This window comes from Pocillopora verrucosa, chromosome 13, assembly GCF_036669915.1.
Source record: "Pocillopora verrucosa isolate sample1 chromosome 13, ASM3666991v2, whole genome shotgun sequence".
In the NCBI taxonomy this organism is placed as follows: Eukaryota; Metazoa; Cnidaria; class Anthozoa; order Scleractinia; family Pocilloporidae; genus Pocillopora; species Pocillopora verrucosa.
This window is the reverse complement of record NC_089324.1, coordinates 2,556,849-2,576,427: the sequence shown is the minus strand read 5'-3', so window position 1 is coordinate 2,576,427 and position 19,579 is coordinate 2,556,849. Positions and strand designations below refer to the sequence as shown.

General features: G+C 37.7%; 2 protein-coding genes across 2 annotated transcripts; both read left to right on the top strand.

Moving 5' to 3' along the window:
• The first annotated feature begins 9,108 nt into the window (after window positions 1-9,108).
• On the top strand, window positions 9,109-10,822 carry LOC131797911 (epidermal growth factor-like protein 6). Its single transcript, XM_066160553.1, has 4 exons — window positions 9,109-9,451; window positions 9,660-9,809; window positions 10,307-10,429; window positions 10,683-10,822. The coding sequence occupies exons 1-4, from the start codon at window positions 9,109-9,111 to the stop codon at window positions 10,820-10,822; spliced, it is 756 nt and encodes a 251-aa protein (XP_066016650.1).
• A 1,246-nt stretch (window positions 10,823-12,068) lies between these two features.
• Window positions 12,069-16,747, top strand: LOC136277825 (uncharacterized). The gene is made up of 7 exons (XM_066160552.1): window positions 12,069-12,243; window positions 12,290-12,538; window positions 12,997-13,308; window positions 13,875-14,126; window positions 14,537-14,860; window positions 15,625-15,873; window positions 16,428-16,747. The coding sequence occupies exons 1-7, from the start codon at window positions 12,069-12,071 to the stop codon at window positions 16,745-16,747; spliced, it is 1,881 nt and encodes a 626-aa protein (XP_066016649.1).
• Window positions 16,748-19,579: the final 2,832 nt, after the last annotated feature.

Sequence of the window (19,579 nt, the reverse complement as noted above, 5' to 3'; positions counted from 1 at the left end):
ACGGCGGTTGTGGTTCTCAGGAAAACAGCTGAGCGCCTTTTTTCGCAGGCGATTCCAGAGCCTGCTACAGACTGAGAGATAAGGAGATTTGAGATTTGCGTTTAGCCTTACCTAGCCCCGATATTTAACATATGTTAAACTTACCATGAAAAAAAACTTCAGTTTGTATAGAAACACTTTGTCGGACGGTTGATTCTTTTGAGGTGTGATGTCATCCGGGAAGGAAGCCTTTTAACAAGGCCTATGAATGAAATTTCGACCTCACTTGTTCTTGATTTATCAAGCACGTCTGAAACTCAGGTCGATATCGAGTTATACAAAGAATTGGTCAAATATGAGTTAAAACTTATTTGAACATCAACTTTATATCTGATCATAACTGTGCCTGTCAGAAATCAACTTTAATCCTTTGAATGTAAATAAAACTAAGTTCACCACTCGATTACTTTCACTGTGTTTCATTTCACCGTATTAAGTTTTCAACGACTGATTGATGCACAATAGTATCAGAGCGATGAACCCAAAGTAAAATATTCGCACGTGCACATCGCGCGCTAGATCCAAAGAGTAGTTCCACCTTGGCAAAATTTCCTTTTGCTGGGATTTTCCCGCGATTTTGAGCACCTCCACATTTTCCCACGCTTACTTAGTGCTTTGTTCTTTCCCTCTCTTTTTCCCAATTTCACCCATTCCATGTTTCCTAGCGCCAATCAACAGCTGTATATTTTCCCATGTTCATCATTTATCACCTATTCCTTAGCAATCGTATTATTCTGCACTTGCGCTGTAGTAGCACGCCACTTTGCTTTACCAAAAATATGAGTTCGCGAAAGATTCGAAAGAAGGAGTTCAAATTCAGATCCTGCTGAATTCATTTGGATCTCCAATATCACTGTTTTAGCCTCTTCGAGTGATTATATCCTACACAAGTACTACTTGACCCCCTAATTAATGCATATCGTCATTTTGTTAGGTACAAGTTTCACCACTGATTGGCAAGCTGCCAGAATTATATGACGTTAGAAAAAATCTTGTACCATTGTTTTTAATAATCTTAGTCTTTTTGCAATTGTCATTTCACTTTGTAGCCGATTCTTCCTATCATTATAAAAACCTGAGTGAAGACAATCGAAAGATAAGGTGCATAACACATTAGGATTCAAAGTTGTGTGACCGCCAACTCCCTGAGGAATGGTACCGTTTTGTGGGAGCTGCAGGAAGAAAATTGCCAACAACACGTGCGGTAGCATATAGATGTGGTACAGACTGGTCAGGCTGGTTGGATGGTGCTCATCCCACAGAGGAAGATGATGAAGTTCGCAGGACGGTCCGCTTTAGTATCGTCCACCTAAGACCCCGCTTTACAAATACTCAAGAAAGATTTCCGTCTAAAACTGTGGATCCTATTTCATCTACAAACTTCATCATCCGCCAGGTTGTGTTTCACGCTACTGTGGTAAAGACTGAATATGAAGCAAATTTACGTTGCGCAATAAGAGGACTCATCGTGATAACTCGCTCCGTAGGTACATGTGAATTAATTAACATGTGACGTAGTTAACCTTTCATCTCTATCTTAAACATTATCGGCAGGTACAGACTGAATGTGAAGCAAATTTAATTCACGTAATGACAGGATATATAAATCTATTCGTAAGTACATGTACATCAGGGATTCAACATGTAACGTACTTTACTTTCAGCATGATCATTGACACTGCTGTCAGATTTTCACGCTGCTGACGAAGTGTTTAATTATGCCATCAAATAAAGAACTTTTACTTACAAGTAAAGAAAAAACATATACCTAATATCAACAAGGACCAGGTTGATCATAAACTCATAGTTTTGAAGGTTTTTGTTAGTTTGTGTGTTTTGTTTCTTCTTTTGTGTTTTGGTTTTTGTTTGTTTTATTTTTCTTCTTCCGCGATAACTGTTTTCCGTAGTTGCAATGCATTTTTGCGCAGGTCAGTCGACGACAGAAAGGTGATAAACTTCTTAATTATTGAAGTAAGAAAAAAACAAAAAAAGGAAAGAGTATCAAAATAGTATCTAATAGCCACGAAAATGACGCACAAATTTGACGTAGTTATTGTGCTTTAGTATTTAAAAGCGTTGAATCAAATTCTAGACACTTGTAAGGAAAAATCCAATGACTTTAACTAGTCGCAATGGTCACAAATGGTTCGACATAACCACACAAAAATACAAGTATTTAGAGCCTTGATGAGTTGAATGAGGGTTCCGATACACAACTAAAGAATAAAACCACTGCTCTCGTAAATAGTTAAGAATTGTAATTGATATCACTTTGAAATGCTTGGTTGCCATTTTCATGTTATGCAAGATATAATTCCCCAGAGTTACATGTTGCCTACTGTTTCAATGCGATGAAAATATTTCAGCTCGGTCTCACTTGACTCTGAATTGTTCTCACCAGATATACGAATCTCAATTTCAAAATAAATTCTACTTTTTACCAACTTTTCAATCTGTTACCATTACCATAAATAAGAGACGATCTTTGAGCTAGAAAACATTTACTGAAATGGCAGATAATTTGCATCAAGAGGTTTTGTTTAAAACATGTTTTTGTACACCCACCATGAAATTATAGAATTATCTTATGATAAACAAGTTATTTTTTTTGGTTAAAAAAAGGCACTTTGAAGAATTTTGCATAGGCTGTATTCAAGTATTAACTCATCAAAAAAAAAATACATATTTTTGGTAAACGTACAGAGCTATTGGGAATTATAGGTTTCACAAGAACAAGACTAAAAAACCGGCCAAGTTTTCTTTTTATATTAAAACAGTAGCTCATTGTGGTCTTAGCCCAAAGAGAGACAAGTCCTGCTATTTATTTTGGTGCATCAGTATTGTTATTTCACTTAGCAAATTTTTGAGGTTTTTGAAATCAAAATATGCAAATTTTTTTCACTATTTCTCAAAACAATGTTCTTCGTAATTTTCTTAATCTTTCGTCACTCATTTTTTTAAGCTATTGGACAGCAGATTTCGCTAAAAAAGCAAAGAGAGTTTCTTTCAATTTGTACTTTAAGGATGCAAGACGCCTCTTCCTCAAACTGGTTAACTTGATAAAAATTTCTTGACTTGCGAACATATACACCCAATATTGTATCCAATGTTGTATCCCTTATTGTGATGTGAAAATACCGCGTACTTACGTGCAGAGTACACCGAATATCTAAGTACCCAAAGCCCCCAACCGAGCATTACGCAAGGCAGGGGTTAGAGGTTTTATAATTTTATACCAAACAGCTTATTGAAAGTGAGTATCACTCCTTTATCACGCTAATAGTTGCCTGGGGCGTGATTCTTTTCTCTTTGTACTCCTCAATATAGTACGCATGGTCCTCTATACTTGAAAAGTCGTTTAATTTTTTAATAATTACGGCTGATGAGAATTCTAGAGAGTCAAAGTGCCTTTCTTGTTAACCCAAAATTGCAAGCCTGACTCATTCCGCTGCAACAATTACTGTAAAACTATGCGCTTTCGAGACTGAAATAAACGGTGTATTTTAAATCTCGAATGCTAGACAGGAACAAGGAATTACTTACTAATAACATTTTTTCGAATGACTATTTTAACAAAGAGTCTTTTTAAAAGCAGTATTAATTCCTCTCTATAAAGTCTGTAATAATCGTGTACTATTATCACCCGATCAAAAAATGATGATAATAATAATTATGATCCCACTTCATCAATATTTTAACTGTGCAATGTTTTGTAAATAGAACAAACTCTGTGTAATTTATGTGAGTCTCGGCCTGTGCCTCTGCACTTCATAAACAAAGTACTGGATATTACCCTATTGTGGGGGGATGTATGTGGGGTTTGACGCAAAGTAGAATCTTATACAATAATATGTCAGCATATTATGCTGAACTATTTACGAGCATCTGTTTTGAGCAGAAGTCGACATGTCCAAGGTTAACAACCCATAATAAATGATCATTGATTCTTATGACGTTTCCGGGGGCGAGGGGTTTTAAAGAAAATTGCTTGGAAAAGAGAATATCCTTCCTTTCTCGGTGAGATCGATTCCAGCTATCATTGTTATAGAAAAAAAAAGAGGGGTTGTCTTAATTTGTTATTAAGAATTATTGCCGGTTATAATCGCAAGATTCTCGCTGTGTGTTATAACATTTAAATGTTTTCCAAGCCACCACGATAAGAAATAAAGAATACAATTAACAAAGAGAACTACGCAGACACGAGGACTTGTCCTTCACCAACGCGACTGAAATTGTGTACTGTAGCTACAAACATAGTTGAAATATAAGAATATACACCATGCTTTTTATATTGAATAGTTTTAACTCCTCCTTCTTCGATTTTGAATGATATCGAAAAAAACAAGCATTATTTTCTTTTTATTTTCATTTTTATATCACACGGAATTCACTTAAAGACGAGTAGGGGTTATCTTCATTCATGTTTTAAGAATGCAGGACGCCTTTTCTCTCATGAAATTTTAATGTGTTCAGTCAATGAATCGTGCGTCCCTTTTTGTTCAAGTTAATGAAACTATTTACACTTCATGATTCGTGTCCACGAAATAATTTATAACCAAACGATGATACAAAAATAAAGTATAACTGAATGAAATAAAAAAAGAAACCTGTGTAAAGGTTCGATGTGTGTAAAGTAAATAGTCTATTTAAACTGATAATTACTTCTTTATTGCGAAATAACTGTGTGCCTGTAAGGAACAAAAGAGAATTATTCCTTATTTTTAATTTACCTTTCAGAGTGCGTGCGATTCCCTTTATCATAACAGAGTCCTTTTTTATCTTTACGGCGGATGGCAAGTTTGAGAACGTAAAATATGTTTCTATTTACGCAAAGTAACACTCGAGACACTCATTCTGCTTCGAAAAGTTGCGATATTTATATATAAATTCTAAGCCGTTACAAGACTGTAAAAAAGCAGCGTGATATATTGGTAAGGACCAGACAGGAACAACAAATTAATTATTGATAAGAGTTTTTCACTTGACTACTGTGACTGCAGCTAAAAGTCTACAACAACAAATGCTAATGACAGTATTCTTTTTAATAAGTTTTGAATTTCTTACAGCAAAGGTGTTGGATCTTGAAAGGTAAGCCAGTTTTCTTTAACACTAGTGAACACTCGACGAATGGAAAATTGCATTTAAACTATTTGGAACATACAACTTCTTCATTTTGAGAAAACAAAAAGGAGAAAACTTGTCAGAACGAATTCGATGCAATAATCCCTCGCATCTGAAGAAAGCTCAACTTGAAAGCGATTAGTTTTGAGTTTTACAGTCCTTGTATAGGATTTGCTTTTCCCTTTTTGCTGCTGACGGAAAATATGTTAAATTTGACTTGATATTTCTAATTCTCCAACTAACAGCGTAAGGATTATTTTTTAAATCGAAGGATTCAAAACAAGAGCTTTACATCACTTTTTTCAAACAATCTGACCAAAAAGGACATTTTAATTCATATTGGAAATTCTCTGTATTACATCTCGAATTTCACGTCCCAATGCAGCAATGTGAATATGGCAATAGTATTCTTCACAGCTGATAGAAAACCTTTAAATTATGGCAATATTTGCCTGTGAATGAAGAAGTTCAAATGGCGTTTCTTTTTATCTACTTTTTACAACTTTCTACGACTTCCTTTGTGGCGCAAAGTTTTGGAACACTTTCCTTTCCTTAATTTGACGCGAAAGAGATTTCATCAATATGCCAATTTATAATCTGACTTAAAGTCATTGCGGCGAAAAAAAAAGCAAGTCAACGTCTAGTAAACTCGCACAGCCACAGAATTTCGAAAAGTTACAAAAACTGAAAAGCTTCTTTGATATCACCTTAGATTTAGAAGGCCTATTCGGTCCACCGTTTTATTGTCTCGCTGTTTAGAAGTGCTGTTTCACAGTATTTTTGTTTTCTGACATTTGTGGCGATGAAATTGAGTGAGTATCACAAAAAAACGAATTTTTGCCGGAAGGATCGCTTAAGTTTTCAAAAACAAGTAGGAGACTTACAAGGAATCCGGGTCTTAAATAATTGATTACTTTCAACAATTTGCAGACAAAACATAGCGTATGGACCTGACTAAGTTGTAAAACTTCAGCTTCGTCTTTGAATTAGGGAGCTACACTAACATACAGACAAGAATCACCAGCAAAGAAACATTCTTGGAGAAAACGGTGGGAAGTAATTTTGTTTGTGCTTAGTTGTGTAGAGTATTTCGTTTACACAGAGCTATGTCAGTATGGCATGGCTACGCAAAGGTATTTTCTGGCAAAAAAAAAAAAAAACTGTAGGTGTCTCGATGAAACCCAAAAATCATGTCAGAAAATTTGATGACCTATCTCTGGAAACAAGAGGCTTAAATGCTGTAGTAAGAGAGTAAACTTTGATGGAAGATATATTGGCTTAGTCAGGAGAGTTCCTACGAAGGCAGCAGCCTCTTTAATTTTTTTATTTTTCACTTCCATCTATGTCTCCCGCCTTCGCAAAATCTTGAATATTTTTGTGAGACAAGTTAAAATGTGAAGAAAGATGGGAAGCTCGTTTCACAAGTGCGGGAAAGCTACTGCAAGGACCCAAATCCCAGCATATTGTGAAAAAGGACTCATTAATTGATAAACTAAGCATTGTATTGCTCCCACGAAGCGACTATACTCGAAACTTCAGTTTTTCAAATTTTCGCTACGGTAGTTTTCGCTTCCTTTACAAACTCATGATTGATTATTAACTGATTTTTTCCTTTTGCTCGACGATGCAGCAGCGTAAACAAATCTTTCACAAACTGGCAAGCTCCTGTCTTGTGCCAAGTTTACACGCAAGCGCTCTTCAGCCGCTTCCTACAAACTTGGTCGCGAAGATCATTTGGGTGAAGATAGAATAAAACGGTCGTGTTAGAAATCTGACTCAAATGTGAAACATATCCTGATTCCCCCTGAAGATTCCAGCCTCTGACACCTAAAGCAGTCCCTGACAGGCTCCGATTACACTTTTTTATGTTTCATAAATATTTTTGCAGTTTAAAAATTGTCCGTATTCCATTTGGCAAATGAAGCATATACCTCGTACTTCCCGTTAATCGTGTCAAAAAGGAATTTGTTAGATATTGAACAGTTGAAAATTTTTCATGTGCTATGCTAAATTTTCCAAGTTGAGTTTCGCGGAAAAATTAAGAATTTGTTCATGGTTAGCGTGCGTATATCGAGTTATGGATGCATGCGTTTGGAGAGCACGAAAAATGCGTAAGACTAGCTCGAGGCGCAGCCGAGAGCAATTCTAGCTTCTTTAGTGCTCTCCAAACTTCCCAAGTTCATCCATAACTCGATATACACACAGCTAAAAGCACGAGCAAATTCTTTTATAACAGAGCGACAACAGGGATCTGCTCGAAGAAGCCTTTTATTGTGATAGAGTGAAAAATTCTCACAACGGACAAAAAAGTAAACAAACGTCCCTATTGGCTGGTCAAAAACACGCCACATTTTATACTTTGGTTTGAGCGAGAACATTTGATCCAGTTAACCGATAACTGTGAATGAAAAGCTCAGAATTTACGGGGAAAATGGTTTTTGATTTAGATTTTTTGCGGCCTCGATTGTTTTGGTTTTGGTAAATTCCCAATTAACAACTGTGTACTTTATTCCCCAGGCTGAACAAATTTAAAATCAACAATGAAAACGGAAATTTTACCTTTCAATGTTAATGGCCAGTTGGTGACTTTTTTTTTGTTTTCAATGAATCTCTTTCGGCCAAAATTTGCGGCAGCTGGTCTTCCGACAAATTTGCGCAACAAGCAACTTGCGAGTTTTTTTCAGCTTTAGTTTTGTTGCTTGTTGGATCAGGACCTAAAAGGTCAATGTTGATAGAAAAATTGGGCAGTTCTTCGCTGGTTTCTTCCATATTTCAAAGAGAAGGAAACTGCACTGCAGCTTAACAGGACGGAAACTCTAAGGCCAGTTGAAAAAATGCTCACGTCATCTTATTTACGCACGGGCGTGCGTAAATAAAGATTTTATTCATAGCGGCTCCATAGGACTTATATAGGGCAAGCACGAGCACCATGTTATAATTCCTCGTTTATGGAAGTTGATGTAGGTTTTATCACGCGGTACTTAACGTTTTATTTCAATCTTTTTTGTAACCTTAATTGCATGTAAGGATAACCTGAAAATTTCTTATTAATGAGTTCAAAAAGCAATTTCACGATGTCCCCACTTTGCAGCTTGAAAAGTTTAGTAAGTCCGGCTGGTATAATACAGCGAGCATCAAGAATATAACGAATTTTTGCCGGAAGGATCGTAAAAGTTTTCAAAAACAAGTAGGAGACAACAAGGAATCCGAGTCTTGAATAACTGATTAGTATGAACAATTCTTAAACAAAACAAAGCGTATGGACCTGACTAAAATATAAAATTAGGTCATGCAGGATAAATTATGTCAATTTTGTAGTCCGCAAAAATGAAACGAAGTATTTCGGCTTCTTTTCAAGTTCTATGCCTTGCTTTACTGGAAACTGCAACTCGAAAATCAAGCCCGAAATCCGACTCAAAATCCTAACTTGAAGAAGCTTTGAGGTTTGCTCACAAGTAGAATTCGAGTTCGTATCACGACCTCCAGTCGCCAACAATCGGTTTTCGATCGCTGTTCAAGCGACTGCTCGATAACGGAGAAAGTCCAAATCCTAACTCGTTAGCAGCTCCTAACTAACTATTCTAACTAATACATCTCTAACCAGCCTTTCTCCATTATTCATTTCATATTGCATTTCCTGACCACAATGCAAATCAAGCTAATGTTTAAAAACCGCAAATATCGAATGACTAAATACGTTTTGGCATCGAACAAACATCTCTCTTCTCAAATTTGAGGTCCAGTTTGATAAATACGTATGACTTTTCTGTGCTTGTAATCCTTAAAAAATAAACAAATGAAAATAAAGTCAAATAACAAAGATAGAAGCATGCATGTTGATCGTGAACTCACGAAAACCAGTCTACGGATTAAAAAGAAGTTTAGGGTAAGTTTTAGCCCAGAAGATTGTTTGCCTTTTTCTTTTCAGGGAAGGTTTTTTCCCACATCATGCGTCGAGAGGAAATGGCCAAAAAGGTCTTGTACGCAGTAGGGCTGTTGATCAAAACCGTGCTGTTATGCTGTACAGCTGCACAGAAATGGGAGGCTACGGGCCAGCCGGAAGTTTCCAAATTTGGGATGATGCTACAACGCCACATCTTCAAGAGGATCATGGGGGCTGGTCTTTCAGATGTGTGCTTGCGGGGATGCTATGCTGACGTCAGATGTCAAAGTTTCAACTACGTCTTTACGCAAGACATTTGTGAGCTGAGTAACCGAACCAAGGAGGCCAGACCAGAGGATTATGTTCCGAACCCTGAGAGATTTTACTTTAAGCGAGATTACAAACGAGGTTTGTAAATTTTTTTTACTGTCTTCTTCCCTTTAAAGACATTTTCAGAGCGCAGAATTTCAACCCAAAATTAATAAATTGTGTCACATCTCTTCCCTTTATTGCCTTAAGTCAAGTCGCCCTCAAATTGAGTGTCCTCGCCCCCAAGACGAACATCAAATCTTGCTTACTTGGAATACTATGCCACTATGATTGCTATTTCTTCCAGTCCCTCTCGGTTCCATTCCTGAGCTGCCTGCGGAGACTTGCCAGGAAATTAAAATGAGCGAAGGAGGACAAGCGGTCAGCGGCAAATACTGGTTTCACTCGATTGTACCCGAGAGGACTGTTCTGGCTCCTTGTGACATGAAAACCGAAGGTGAATTCAAGCGTTTATCAATTCACATCTTCTACAGACAAAAGTCGGTTAACCACGAGCAAAAACGTTGGCGGAGATATTATGGGTAGACTGCAACCACCTGACCCCTCCTCCCCCCATCCCAATATTCATAGAGGGAAATGAGAAAATAAAGCAAAACAAAATAAAAATAGTAAGATATCTGACGGAAACAAAGCTATGAAGGAATGCTATAATCTCTCTTAAACTGATCGATTTGAGAACAAGTCAAATAGAATGAAAAAATTTCTTTTTCGACACAAGATAATCATTCAATAGCAAATTGTTATCACAACTTTATAGTGACGAAATTTAACGAATAGGGAAGGGGAAATTTTGCTTCCTGATGGGGTCGTACAAAGTAAAATTTTGGCTCCCGCCGGAAGCAATTGGTCTGATGAATCCATGAATGAGTAATAATTCAGCAAATACCTATTTTTTTTCTTTTAAACCGACCACAAACTATTTGGTTTTTTCAGACGTGGACGAGTGTAATTCAACAATTCCCGTCTGTGACGCCAACGCCGAGTGCGCGAACACCATCGGTTCTCACAGTTGCTCGTGCAAAGTTGGTTTTACTGGAAACGGAAAAAAATGTGTCGGTAAGTTAGTGAAATGACTTTTACTATTGCCTGAAGCAAGTCATTTTAAAACAAAGTAAAACCAAAACAATCCCGGTTTAATCTGGACACTCGATTGAAAAAATTGATTTAATAACCGATTTGATTTATACCCCACACCATGCATGTCACGTTCAATTGATTATACGGCGAGACGCTTTCGCCAATAACCGTCTTTTTCGATCGACTCTTACTCTTGAGTTCAAGCCATTTAGATTTTTATGCATGGTCTCATATGTCGACGAATGTGCCGATAAATCGCATGACTGTGACGCCAATGCCTACTGCAACAATACCGCTGGTTCCTATCGATGCACCTGCAATTCCTGGTACCAAGGAAACGGAACAAGCTGCTATTTTCGTGAGTTTAACTAATATTGAGATACAAGTGACCTCAGTTTGTTATGATACTCGCATTTCGCATTCTCTGTCTTTCTGTATTGTCATATGAAGCTTACAATTTGGGAAATATATATTTTTTAATATGAGTCGGTCCTGAATCGAGACCAAGATGGAATTCGTCCCAAAAACGGGCGACATTATAACCCTTTACTCCCTAGCATCAGTACAGATATTCTCCACACTGTTCTCTATACATACCGTATGGTACTGCCAAGGGGAATTTACTTAACAATCAAGAGGTTCATAACTTGGTGATTATTTCCCATGTTTCTAATTAATTGGTTCGGCGGTAATACGGTGAGGAGAAGTTAAATGCCAAACCCTCTTAGGGGTTAAAGGGTTGAAGAATACGTCTCACTTGACGCCTAACTTACCACCCCCCCTTAAAAAAGAAACAGTTTCATTGATCTTTACAGTTTGTTGCTTACAACTATGTCGAACTTTCTATCTTGATCAGCCGAATCACTCAGAACTTTTTCCATAGTCAAAAAAAGCTGCAGAAATGTTAACGTGAGTTTTTTTGACTAATTGAAAGTTTCAAAATGCGATTAATTTTAGTAGCCATTATTCTCCTGGGTAATTCCTCAATAGGCAGGTACAACAACAGGATAATAGTACCCAATATAAATAAGATCCTTACCACCTGTTAATAAGGTCGGACAGCACTTGCTTCAGTACCAGCTGCTTTTTCGTGAGTTTAACTAACATTGAGGCACGAGCGACCTCAGTTTGTTTTGATCCTCGCATTTCGCATTCTCTATCTTTCTTCACCGTCATGTGAAGCTTATAATTCTTTGGAAATTAGTTGTCAAATATATATATATTTTTTTAAAAAGAGTCGGTCCTGAATCGAGACCAAGACCCTAGGCAAGACGGAATTCATACATACTGTATGGTACTGTCAAGGAAATTTGTTTGACAATCAAGAGCTTCATAACTTGGTGATTATTTCTTTTATTCCCGTGATTCTGATGTTTGGTTCGGCAGTAATACGGTGAGGAGAAATCAAATGCGAATCCTTTGAACTTTCTATGTTGATCAACCTTAATTCTTAATTTTTCATTCTTATCACGTTTTTATCGCGTGGTTTCCTCTAATTCTAAGAAAACATTAGTTGGTGCAAATAACGAGGCGAGATATGATCAGGTGTACTGTGTTTAGCAATCTGGAATGTCATAAAAACACGCTTTCATCGTGTAAACACGTCTATAAGGGAGACATGGTTTCCATAAGAGCACCTCCCAGTTCACACGGGGTTGGAAAGGCAAGTTGTGTCTTAGATCGATGTGCGTCACACAACGGTTGTCACGCTGTAATTCGTAAAAACGAAAAAGCAAGTTGTAGACATTACCACCACAAAGATGACGAATTCAACATGACGCCAAATCTTCAAGGTAGGGCAATCCTTATTTTTTCTCCCTTTTTCGGTTTTTCGTATAGGTGGCCTTAATAATTCCGTAATTCTTACCAGCCTCGACTACAGCAACTACACAGGTAAGCTGCTTTCTTACCTAGAGCCAGTCCTCCTGAGTTCAAAATGGAGCAGGTTTGTGAAGTGTTGGCATGCTAAGACAGACGGCTGGGCAGCATCGACATTCCACAGCAACTGTGATGGGAGGGGACCCACAGTGACAATCATCAAAGTGAACGATTACATATTTGGTGGATACACCGATGTATCATGGAGCAGTAAGTAGACTTTGGCCATTAATTTTTTTTTTTGGTGCAAAGTTTGAAAGATTTAGAAGGGAAAATAATTAACGTTGAAAGGCAATGAATCTAGCTTGGTGTCTGAAACAGAAAAAAAAGGTCCCCTAAAAGGTGTTTGTTGAAATTCTTGGTAAAGTTACGGGCCCCAAAGCCATGTCTTAGAACTACAGAACTTACATTTACTATATTCATACAACGCCACCCATAATACAGGTTCATGTGGGAACTCCCATGCTTGGAAAGCCTTTCTCTTCTCCCTCAGATTAACAACATCAAAGGACCGATCCATTTTGTTTTGTATCTTGATTTTCTTATCGTTTGAATTAAGAAACTATCCATAACTCGATCTTAAATGTAAAAACGGGTCTGGTCCCTGATCCTATACCTGTCTAATCTTTGAATGCATCTCTGCATTTCCATTTTAATCAACATTTTAGGTTCCTGTTTTTGGTCTTACGCCACCAAAGCCTTTTTATTCTCATTTAACAACATCAAAGGATACAATCCTGTGAAGCTGACACAATACCGAAACCAGCAATACGCAATGTACACATGTTCCAATTACGGACCCACTTTTGGTGTAGGACATGATATCTACATACGTGACGACGCTGTAAACAATCAGTACTCTTTTACTGAATGCGGCGAGACTTACTCCAACCCCACGGGTTATTCGGGTGTAAACTGCGGATTTTTCACAGGAAGTCGTCAGTTTACTCCATCTGACATTGAAGTTTTCTTCGAAATAGGTAAGTTATTGTACAGAAACACTTAGAACCCTGTCGTAAATATACGATGAATAAATATATAAACTCTATAAACGGTCAGGGATTCTAAAAGCGCATGTGCTGAACCATATTCAGCAGCGAAATACTATTGAGGTTATTGTAGCAGCAGTGGTCAGTGAACTGTATCTTAGTTCCGGCGTAGCAGTGCACATTAGGTAAATCAGGGAAAAAATTGCTCTAGATGCCATGTTTTGCCATGACATTGAATCGCTGAGTCGGGCTGAAGCAGACAGTTCAACCCAGCTAAACTGAACTTTTGGTTTTCGGTTTTCGTTTCCCAGTTTTATAAGCACTTGAGGAAATGTGTTCTCGTGAAATTTAGTTGATATGTTTTCAAAATAAATGCACAGGAAAATATTGAGTTAAAATGGGAACACATGGTTATCACCTCGCCCTGTGAATAAGAACATCTGGAGCTCTGATTTTTGTTAAATACTCTCATGGTTGTGAAAGAAGAAAAAACATCTTTCTCTATTCTAGAATGTCAATTATTATAATTTTCTTTCGAGTTTCTTTTTCGCACACAGGTGGCCTTGGTGCATCTATTATACTTGGAAGCCTGGACCCCAATAAATATTTGGGAAAGCTGATTTCGTTTTTAGAGCCAGTTCTTCCTGGTACATCCCGTACTGACTTTGTTAGGTGTTGGCATGCTAAGACTGACGGCTGGGCGGCATCGACATTCCACAGCAACTGCGATGGGAGGGGACCCACAGTGACAATCGTCAAAGTGAACGAGTACATATTTGGTGGATATACTGATGTGTCCTGGAGCGGAGGCAGGAATATCAAATTTTTTTAAGAGGAAATAAGACAATTATATAGGATCAACTATCGTTCCTTTTGGGATTCAAGGGGAGGGAGAGAGGGTGCTGAAGGAAATTTTAAATGATGCTCCTCTGATATGAGCGCTTAGCCTTTATTATTTTATATTAGTTTTTTGGCCATCAAGATTTCTTCACACCTATATTGTCTATAGAAATGTTTCCTATTTGATACACCTGCAGAACTCGTTTCAATACCTAAACTAGTAAAATATCTCCCTCCCTTGCACAAATCTCTGGTCTGAAAAAAAAACTCCCCGTCTAGCTCATGATAGAAAATTAACTGCCCCCCCCCCCCCCTTCTCAGAGGGTTTATGTTTTCTTTCAGCTTTTTAATGTACGACTACATTGTTCTTTTATTTCAGCTGGTTCTTGCACAGGTTATTCCTACGCCAGTAAAGCTTTTATCTTCTCTCTCTATAACGTCAAAGGATACAATCCCGTAAAGTTGACACAATACCGAAATCAGCAATATGCAATATACAGATGTAATACGCATGGACCCACCTTTGGCGCTGGGTGTGGTCATGATATCTACATATCCGACGGCTCTGGAAACAACCAGAACTCCTACACTAGATGCGGTTGTACGTACACGAAACCCCCAGGGTACTCAACTGGTGACTGTGGTTTTTTTACAGGGGGGTCTCATTTCTCTCCGACGGACGTCGAAGTATTCTATGAAGCAGGTAATCAGGAAAAGCACCCCTTTCCGAGGATAAATACTTTGTAGGGCCTGTAGCAAAATCAAATCGCGTATTGTAGAAATATTCTCAGAAAGTTGTGTTGCTAGATTACGGAAAGCGTACTTTTTTGTCATTTTAAGGGTATGTGTAGGCTTATAAAGTCCTTTTGTAGTATTCATTTAAGTTCGTCACGCAACGCGTTGCGTGACGAGCCTGACAGGACTTGTCTGAGTTGCCGCGGGGGTTTGTGGGCATTACATTAAACGAAATTGTTAAGGCCACTTGAAAGAACGGCTGAGTTAACAAAAAAATTCAGACATGTTTGGATGCTACTCTGGCTCAAAGATTTTAATGAACGTAACCAAGACGTTATAATTCATAGACCCAATCTTTCGACACTCCTGTCTAGTGCATTCATGAAGACATTAAACAGGAGTGTTGAAACGTTGAGTCTATGAATTGTAACTTTTCGGTTACATTCATTAAATCTTTAATCCATAGTAGCATCAAACCATGTCTGATTGTCCACCTTGTTGCTTTGTGAACTTTTAAAACAAATGTCATTCTCTCTGCCGCCTAAAATGCCGCCTGGTAGACGGGCTGGGAATTTACTAGCTCACCGGATCAGTAATATAAGATTATCTAGCGAGCCAAACGAAGGGTGATGAAATTATCCACCTTAGATTCAAAGGCATCACAACCAATCAAAGCTCTTGTTACATTTATTTGGCCAACTGTAATTTTTTCCTTTTCTTTTCCCTCCTCAGGCCTCGGTTTGTCCGCCATACTTCGAAGTCTTGATTACAACCAGTACTTGAAGGTGCTGTTTTCGTATTTGGACCCAGTCCTTATCAATAAAGAGCGTAGCAGATTTGTGAGGTGTTGGCACGCAGAGACTGACGGTTGGGCAGCATCGACATTCCACAGTAACTGCGATGGGAGGGGACCCACAGTGACTATCATTAAAGTTAACAGTTATATCTTTGGTGGATACACTGACGTGTCCTGGACCAGCAGTGAGTAAAAATAAAGCAAACATCTCTAACTGTAGAACAGATAACAAATCGATTAGTTGTGGACTTTTCTAGTAGCAGTGAGTTCATCTTAGAAACAGAAAATATCACATTAACAACTGAGATACCAAAGTAGATTAACTTGTAAATAGCCTGAAAACGCGTTTGAAACGGGTTTTAACTTAACGTCTTGTTTCGGATTTGATTTTTGATTAAAGTTTGGTTTTGATTTGATTTGATTCTGACAGCTCCATTTCGTGTCATTTCCCCGTGTTTCGCTGTATCCATTATTCATATTGGAGAGCTGAAACGAAGGATGTTTAATTAATGCTCTCTTTAGATCATATGTTGCCTTTGAACAACACTTCGGACCATATCTCGAGAGCTTTTTTTGAAAAGTGAAAAATATGCTCCCGAGTTCTTTGAAATTTTCTCTGACAAATTTAAGTGTTCGGTTCTAGTTCGGCAAATAAAAAAATTATTTTTTTTATGGTTATCATCGTGTATTTTTTTCTCATTCGCATAGTTTCTAATGCTCCTAAATCTTTTCATTTTAGGTCCCTGTGCTTCTTCTTCAGCCAGCAAAGCTTTTGTTTTCTCTCTTTACAACGTCAAAGGATACAATCCTGTGAAGCTGACACAATACCGATACCAGCAAGACGCAATGCACAGATGTTCCTCCTACGGACCCATTTTTGGTGTGGGACGTGACATCATCATATATGACGACGCTATAAACAATCAACACTCTTATACTGAATGCGGCCAGACGTACAAAAACCCCACGGGTTATTCGGGTGAAAACTGTGGATTTTTCACAGGAAGTCGTTATTTTACTCCATCTAACATTGAGGTTTTTTTCGAAATAACAAACTAAACACTGAAAACTATGCTGTCTAAGTAAGTATTAAGTAAGTATTGTAACAATAGAGTTAATAGAGTTAGTGCCTCCTCACACAAGGCCCGGTCAACAGAACTTGCTCTGTATTCTCTCAGTGCTTAGTCGCTTATTTTCGTATTTAAAAAAAAGCGCTCTAATAGGTGGGAAATCAATAGTTTATTGTACCGATACATATAATTTTAGTTACAAAAGTAACAGACTGCACTTTCTATTCGTTTACTAGCGTGATAAACTACCCAATATGTTAGTAGAACACTCAAAATGTTCGTAGATTGTGAGCAGTGAAAGAGTATTTACAAACTTTTCTCTCGTTCTTCCAACATCCTGTGTAGTTTGTTAAGCCAATGAACCGATAGAAAGAGCAGTCTGTTGTAAAAAGACAGCGCATTTTAGGCTGGCAAGGTTTAGGGCGCCTCCATTGGAACATCATGTTGTGGAGCATTCTAAATATCCGATCTTAGAAAAATGGAAATGTTACCAGTTAAGTAATGTCAATTTTTTTTAACTTCCTATAACTTAGATTATGTTATATGGGCATCATTTTAATCGTAAAGCAATAATTTTTTAGTGTTAAAATATATATTGTTGTAGCTTGGGTGTTGCACCGCAAGATAGAGGACTGCTCCTAGCGAAAGTGGCACTTGAGTAACTTCCCCGGGCCTCACTCGGTTACTCGTGATCGTGACACGTCCCCAGGCCTGATCAGAACAAAAATTGAACAGCGGGATGATCAGTTGTAGTAATTTCTGTCTTGTTACTTCAATTTCTGTCTCATGTCTCAGTTTCTGTTCTTATGATTTAAATGTTGTTCTCTTGGTCCAATTTTTGTTCTGATCTGTTGTGTTCTTAATTCTTAAATTCTCTTCAACCCGGGTTTTCTTTCATTTTTTTTGCCCATGAAAGGGGGTATAGGACACATCCGTTTTAAAAAAAGTTTGGTTGTTCCGTAAAGATCGAGGAATAAATTCGGCATTCTGGTGACATATAGACATACTGAATTATCCAAAAACGGGTAGTCTAGCCAAAAATCACTTTTGGTTTGTGGCGACACAAAGAGAGAGAAGTGTTCTTATAATTCAAATGTTGTTCTCTTGGTTCAGTTGTGGATCTGATGAGTGACTTTCAGCGTCAGCTAAATTCCTTTGCGTTTTTTTCTAAATTCTAAAATTCTCTTCTGTCGGTTTAGTTTCAGTTCTGATGAGAAGAAATGGAAATTGTTAGCTCTTTATAGCAGAATTTGAAAGAAAACATTGGCGCTGATCACCCCTCATAGTACAAAGCCGTGGTTGGATTTCATGTTCCTTCTTTCTCAATTCATACTATGCTTTACCATAACAAAAATCTAAAAGGAAATAACAAGAATATAATCATGCAACCCCAATATCAAGAACATGTCGCCCAAGGTTCAACTTCTTTTTTAATCTTATTTAATCATTAGGTTCGATTAGTCTGGTAGATTTTAACCAGTTAGAGGTGTAGCTAAAATCTTTAAACGTTTTTATCTTAATGTCAGGGAATTAAAAAAAAAATAGTATGTAGTTTTAAGGGGGGTTAGAGGTGGATAGAGACATATAAAGTCAGTTCCAGTCTCCAAGACAGTAAAGACATGCGAAAGGGCGAGCAAACCACAAACGGCAGTTGTGGTTCTCAGGAAAACAGCTGAGCGCCATATTTCGCAGGCGATTCCAGAGCCTGCTACAGACTGAGAGATAAGGAGATTTGAGATTTGCTTTTAGCCTTACCTAGCCCCGATATTTAACATATGTTAAACTTACCACGAAAAAAAAACTTCAGTTTGTATAGAAACACTTTGTCGGACGGTTGATTCTTTTGAGATGTTATGTCATCCAGGAAGGAAGCCTTTTAACAAGGCCTATGAATGAAATTTCGACCTCACTTGTTCTTGATTTATCAAGCACGTCTGAACCTTAGGTCGATATCGAGTTATACAAAGAATTGCTCAAATATGATTTAAAACTTATTTGAACATCAACTTTATATCTGATCATAACTGTGCCTGTCAGGAATCAACTTTAATCCTTTGAATGTAGATAGAAAAATAAAAGTTCACCACTCGATTAATTTCATTGTGTTTTATTTCACCGTATTAAGACAACCTTCGGTCTCAGTTTTCAACGACTGATTGATGCACAATAGTATTAGAGCGATGAACCCAAAGTAAAATGTTCGCACGTGCACATCGCGCGCTAGATCCAACGAGTAGTTCCACCTTGGCAAAATTTCCCGTTGCTGGGCTTTTCCCGCGCTTTTGAGCACCTCCACATTTTCCCGCGCTTACTTACTGCTTTGTTCTTTCTCTCTCTTTTTCCCAATTTCAGCCATTCAATGTTTCCTCGCGCCAATCAACAGCTGTATATTTTCCCATGTTCGTCATTTATCACCTATTCCTTAGCAATCGTATTATTCTGCACTTGCGCTGTAGTAGCACGCCACTTTGCTTTACCAAAAATATGAGCTCGCGAAAGATTTTTTGTTTCCTGCTTTATGGCAGCCATTACACGCTAATTTCATACCATAACCGCCAAAGATTTATTATCATTGCGAAGATCAAACAAAACGAACGGATGCAGCTGAAAGAGTCGTAACTACCATAAAATCTGTTGATGTCATAGTTATCTGACTATGCAGTCTAAATAAGTACTGACTGAGTATAGTAACAATAAACTTACATCCTAGCATCATTATGCATATTCTCCATACTGTTTTCTATACATTTCCCTAGGTGCTCATAAGGAGAATTTGTTTATCAATCAATAGCCTCTTTATTTTTTATGATCATTTGTTTTA

Excerpts from the sequence above, each read along its gene's own strand:
- LOC131797911 (XM_066160553.1), top strand. The coding sequence starts at position 9,109 with ATGCGTCGAGAGGAAATGGCCAAAAAGGTCTTGTACGCAGTAGGGCTG. Across the intron at positions 9,452-9,659 it reads TAAGCGAGATTACAAACGAG|TCCCTCTCGGTTCCATTCCT; the intron begins GTTTGTAAATTT and ends TATTTCTTCCAG. Across the intron at positions 9,810-10,306 it reads TTGTGACATGAAAACCGAAG|ACGTGGACGAGTGTAATTCA; the intron begins GTGAATTCAAGC and ends TGGTTTTTTCAG.
- LOC136277825 (XM_066160552.1), top strand. The coding sequence starts at position 12,069 with ATGGTTTCCATAAGAGCACCTCCCAGTTCACACGGGGTTGGAAAGGCA. Across the intron at positions 13,309-13,874 it reads TGAAGTTTTCTTCGAAATAG|GTGGCCTTGGTGCATCTATT; the intron begins GTAAGTTATTGT and ends TTTCGCACACAG. Across the intron at positions 15,874-16,427 it reads TGACGTGTCCTGGACCAGCA|GTCCCTGTGCTTCTTCTTCA; the intron begins GTGAGTAAAAAT and ends TTTTCATTTTAG.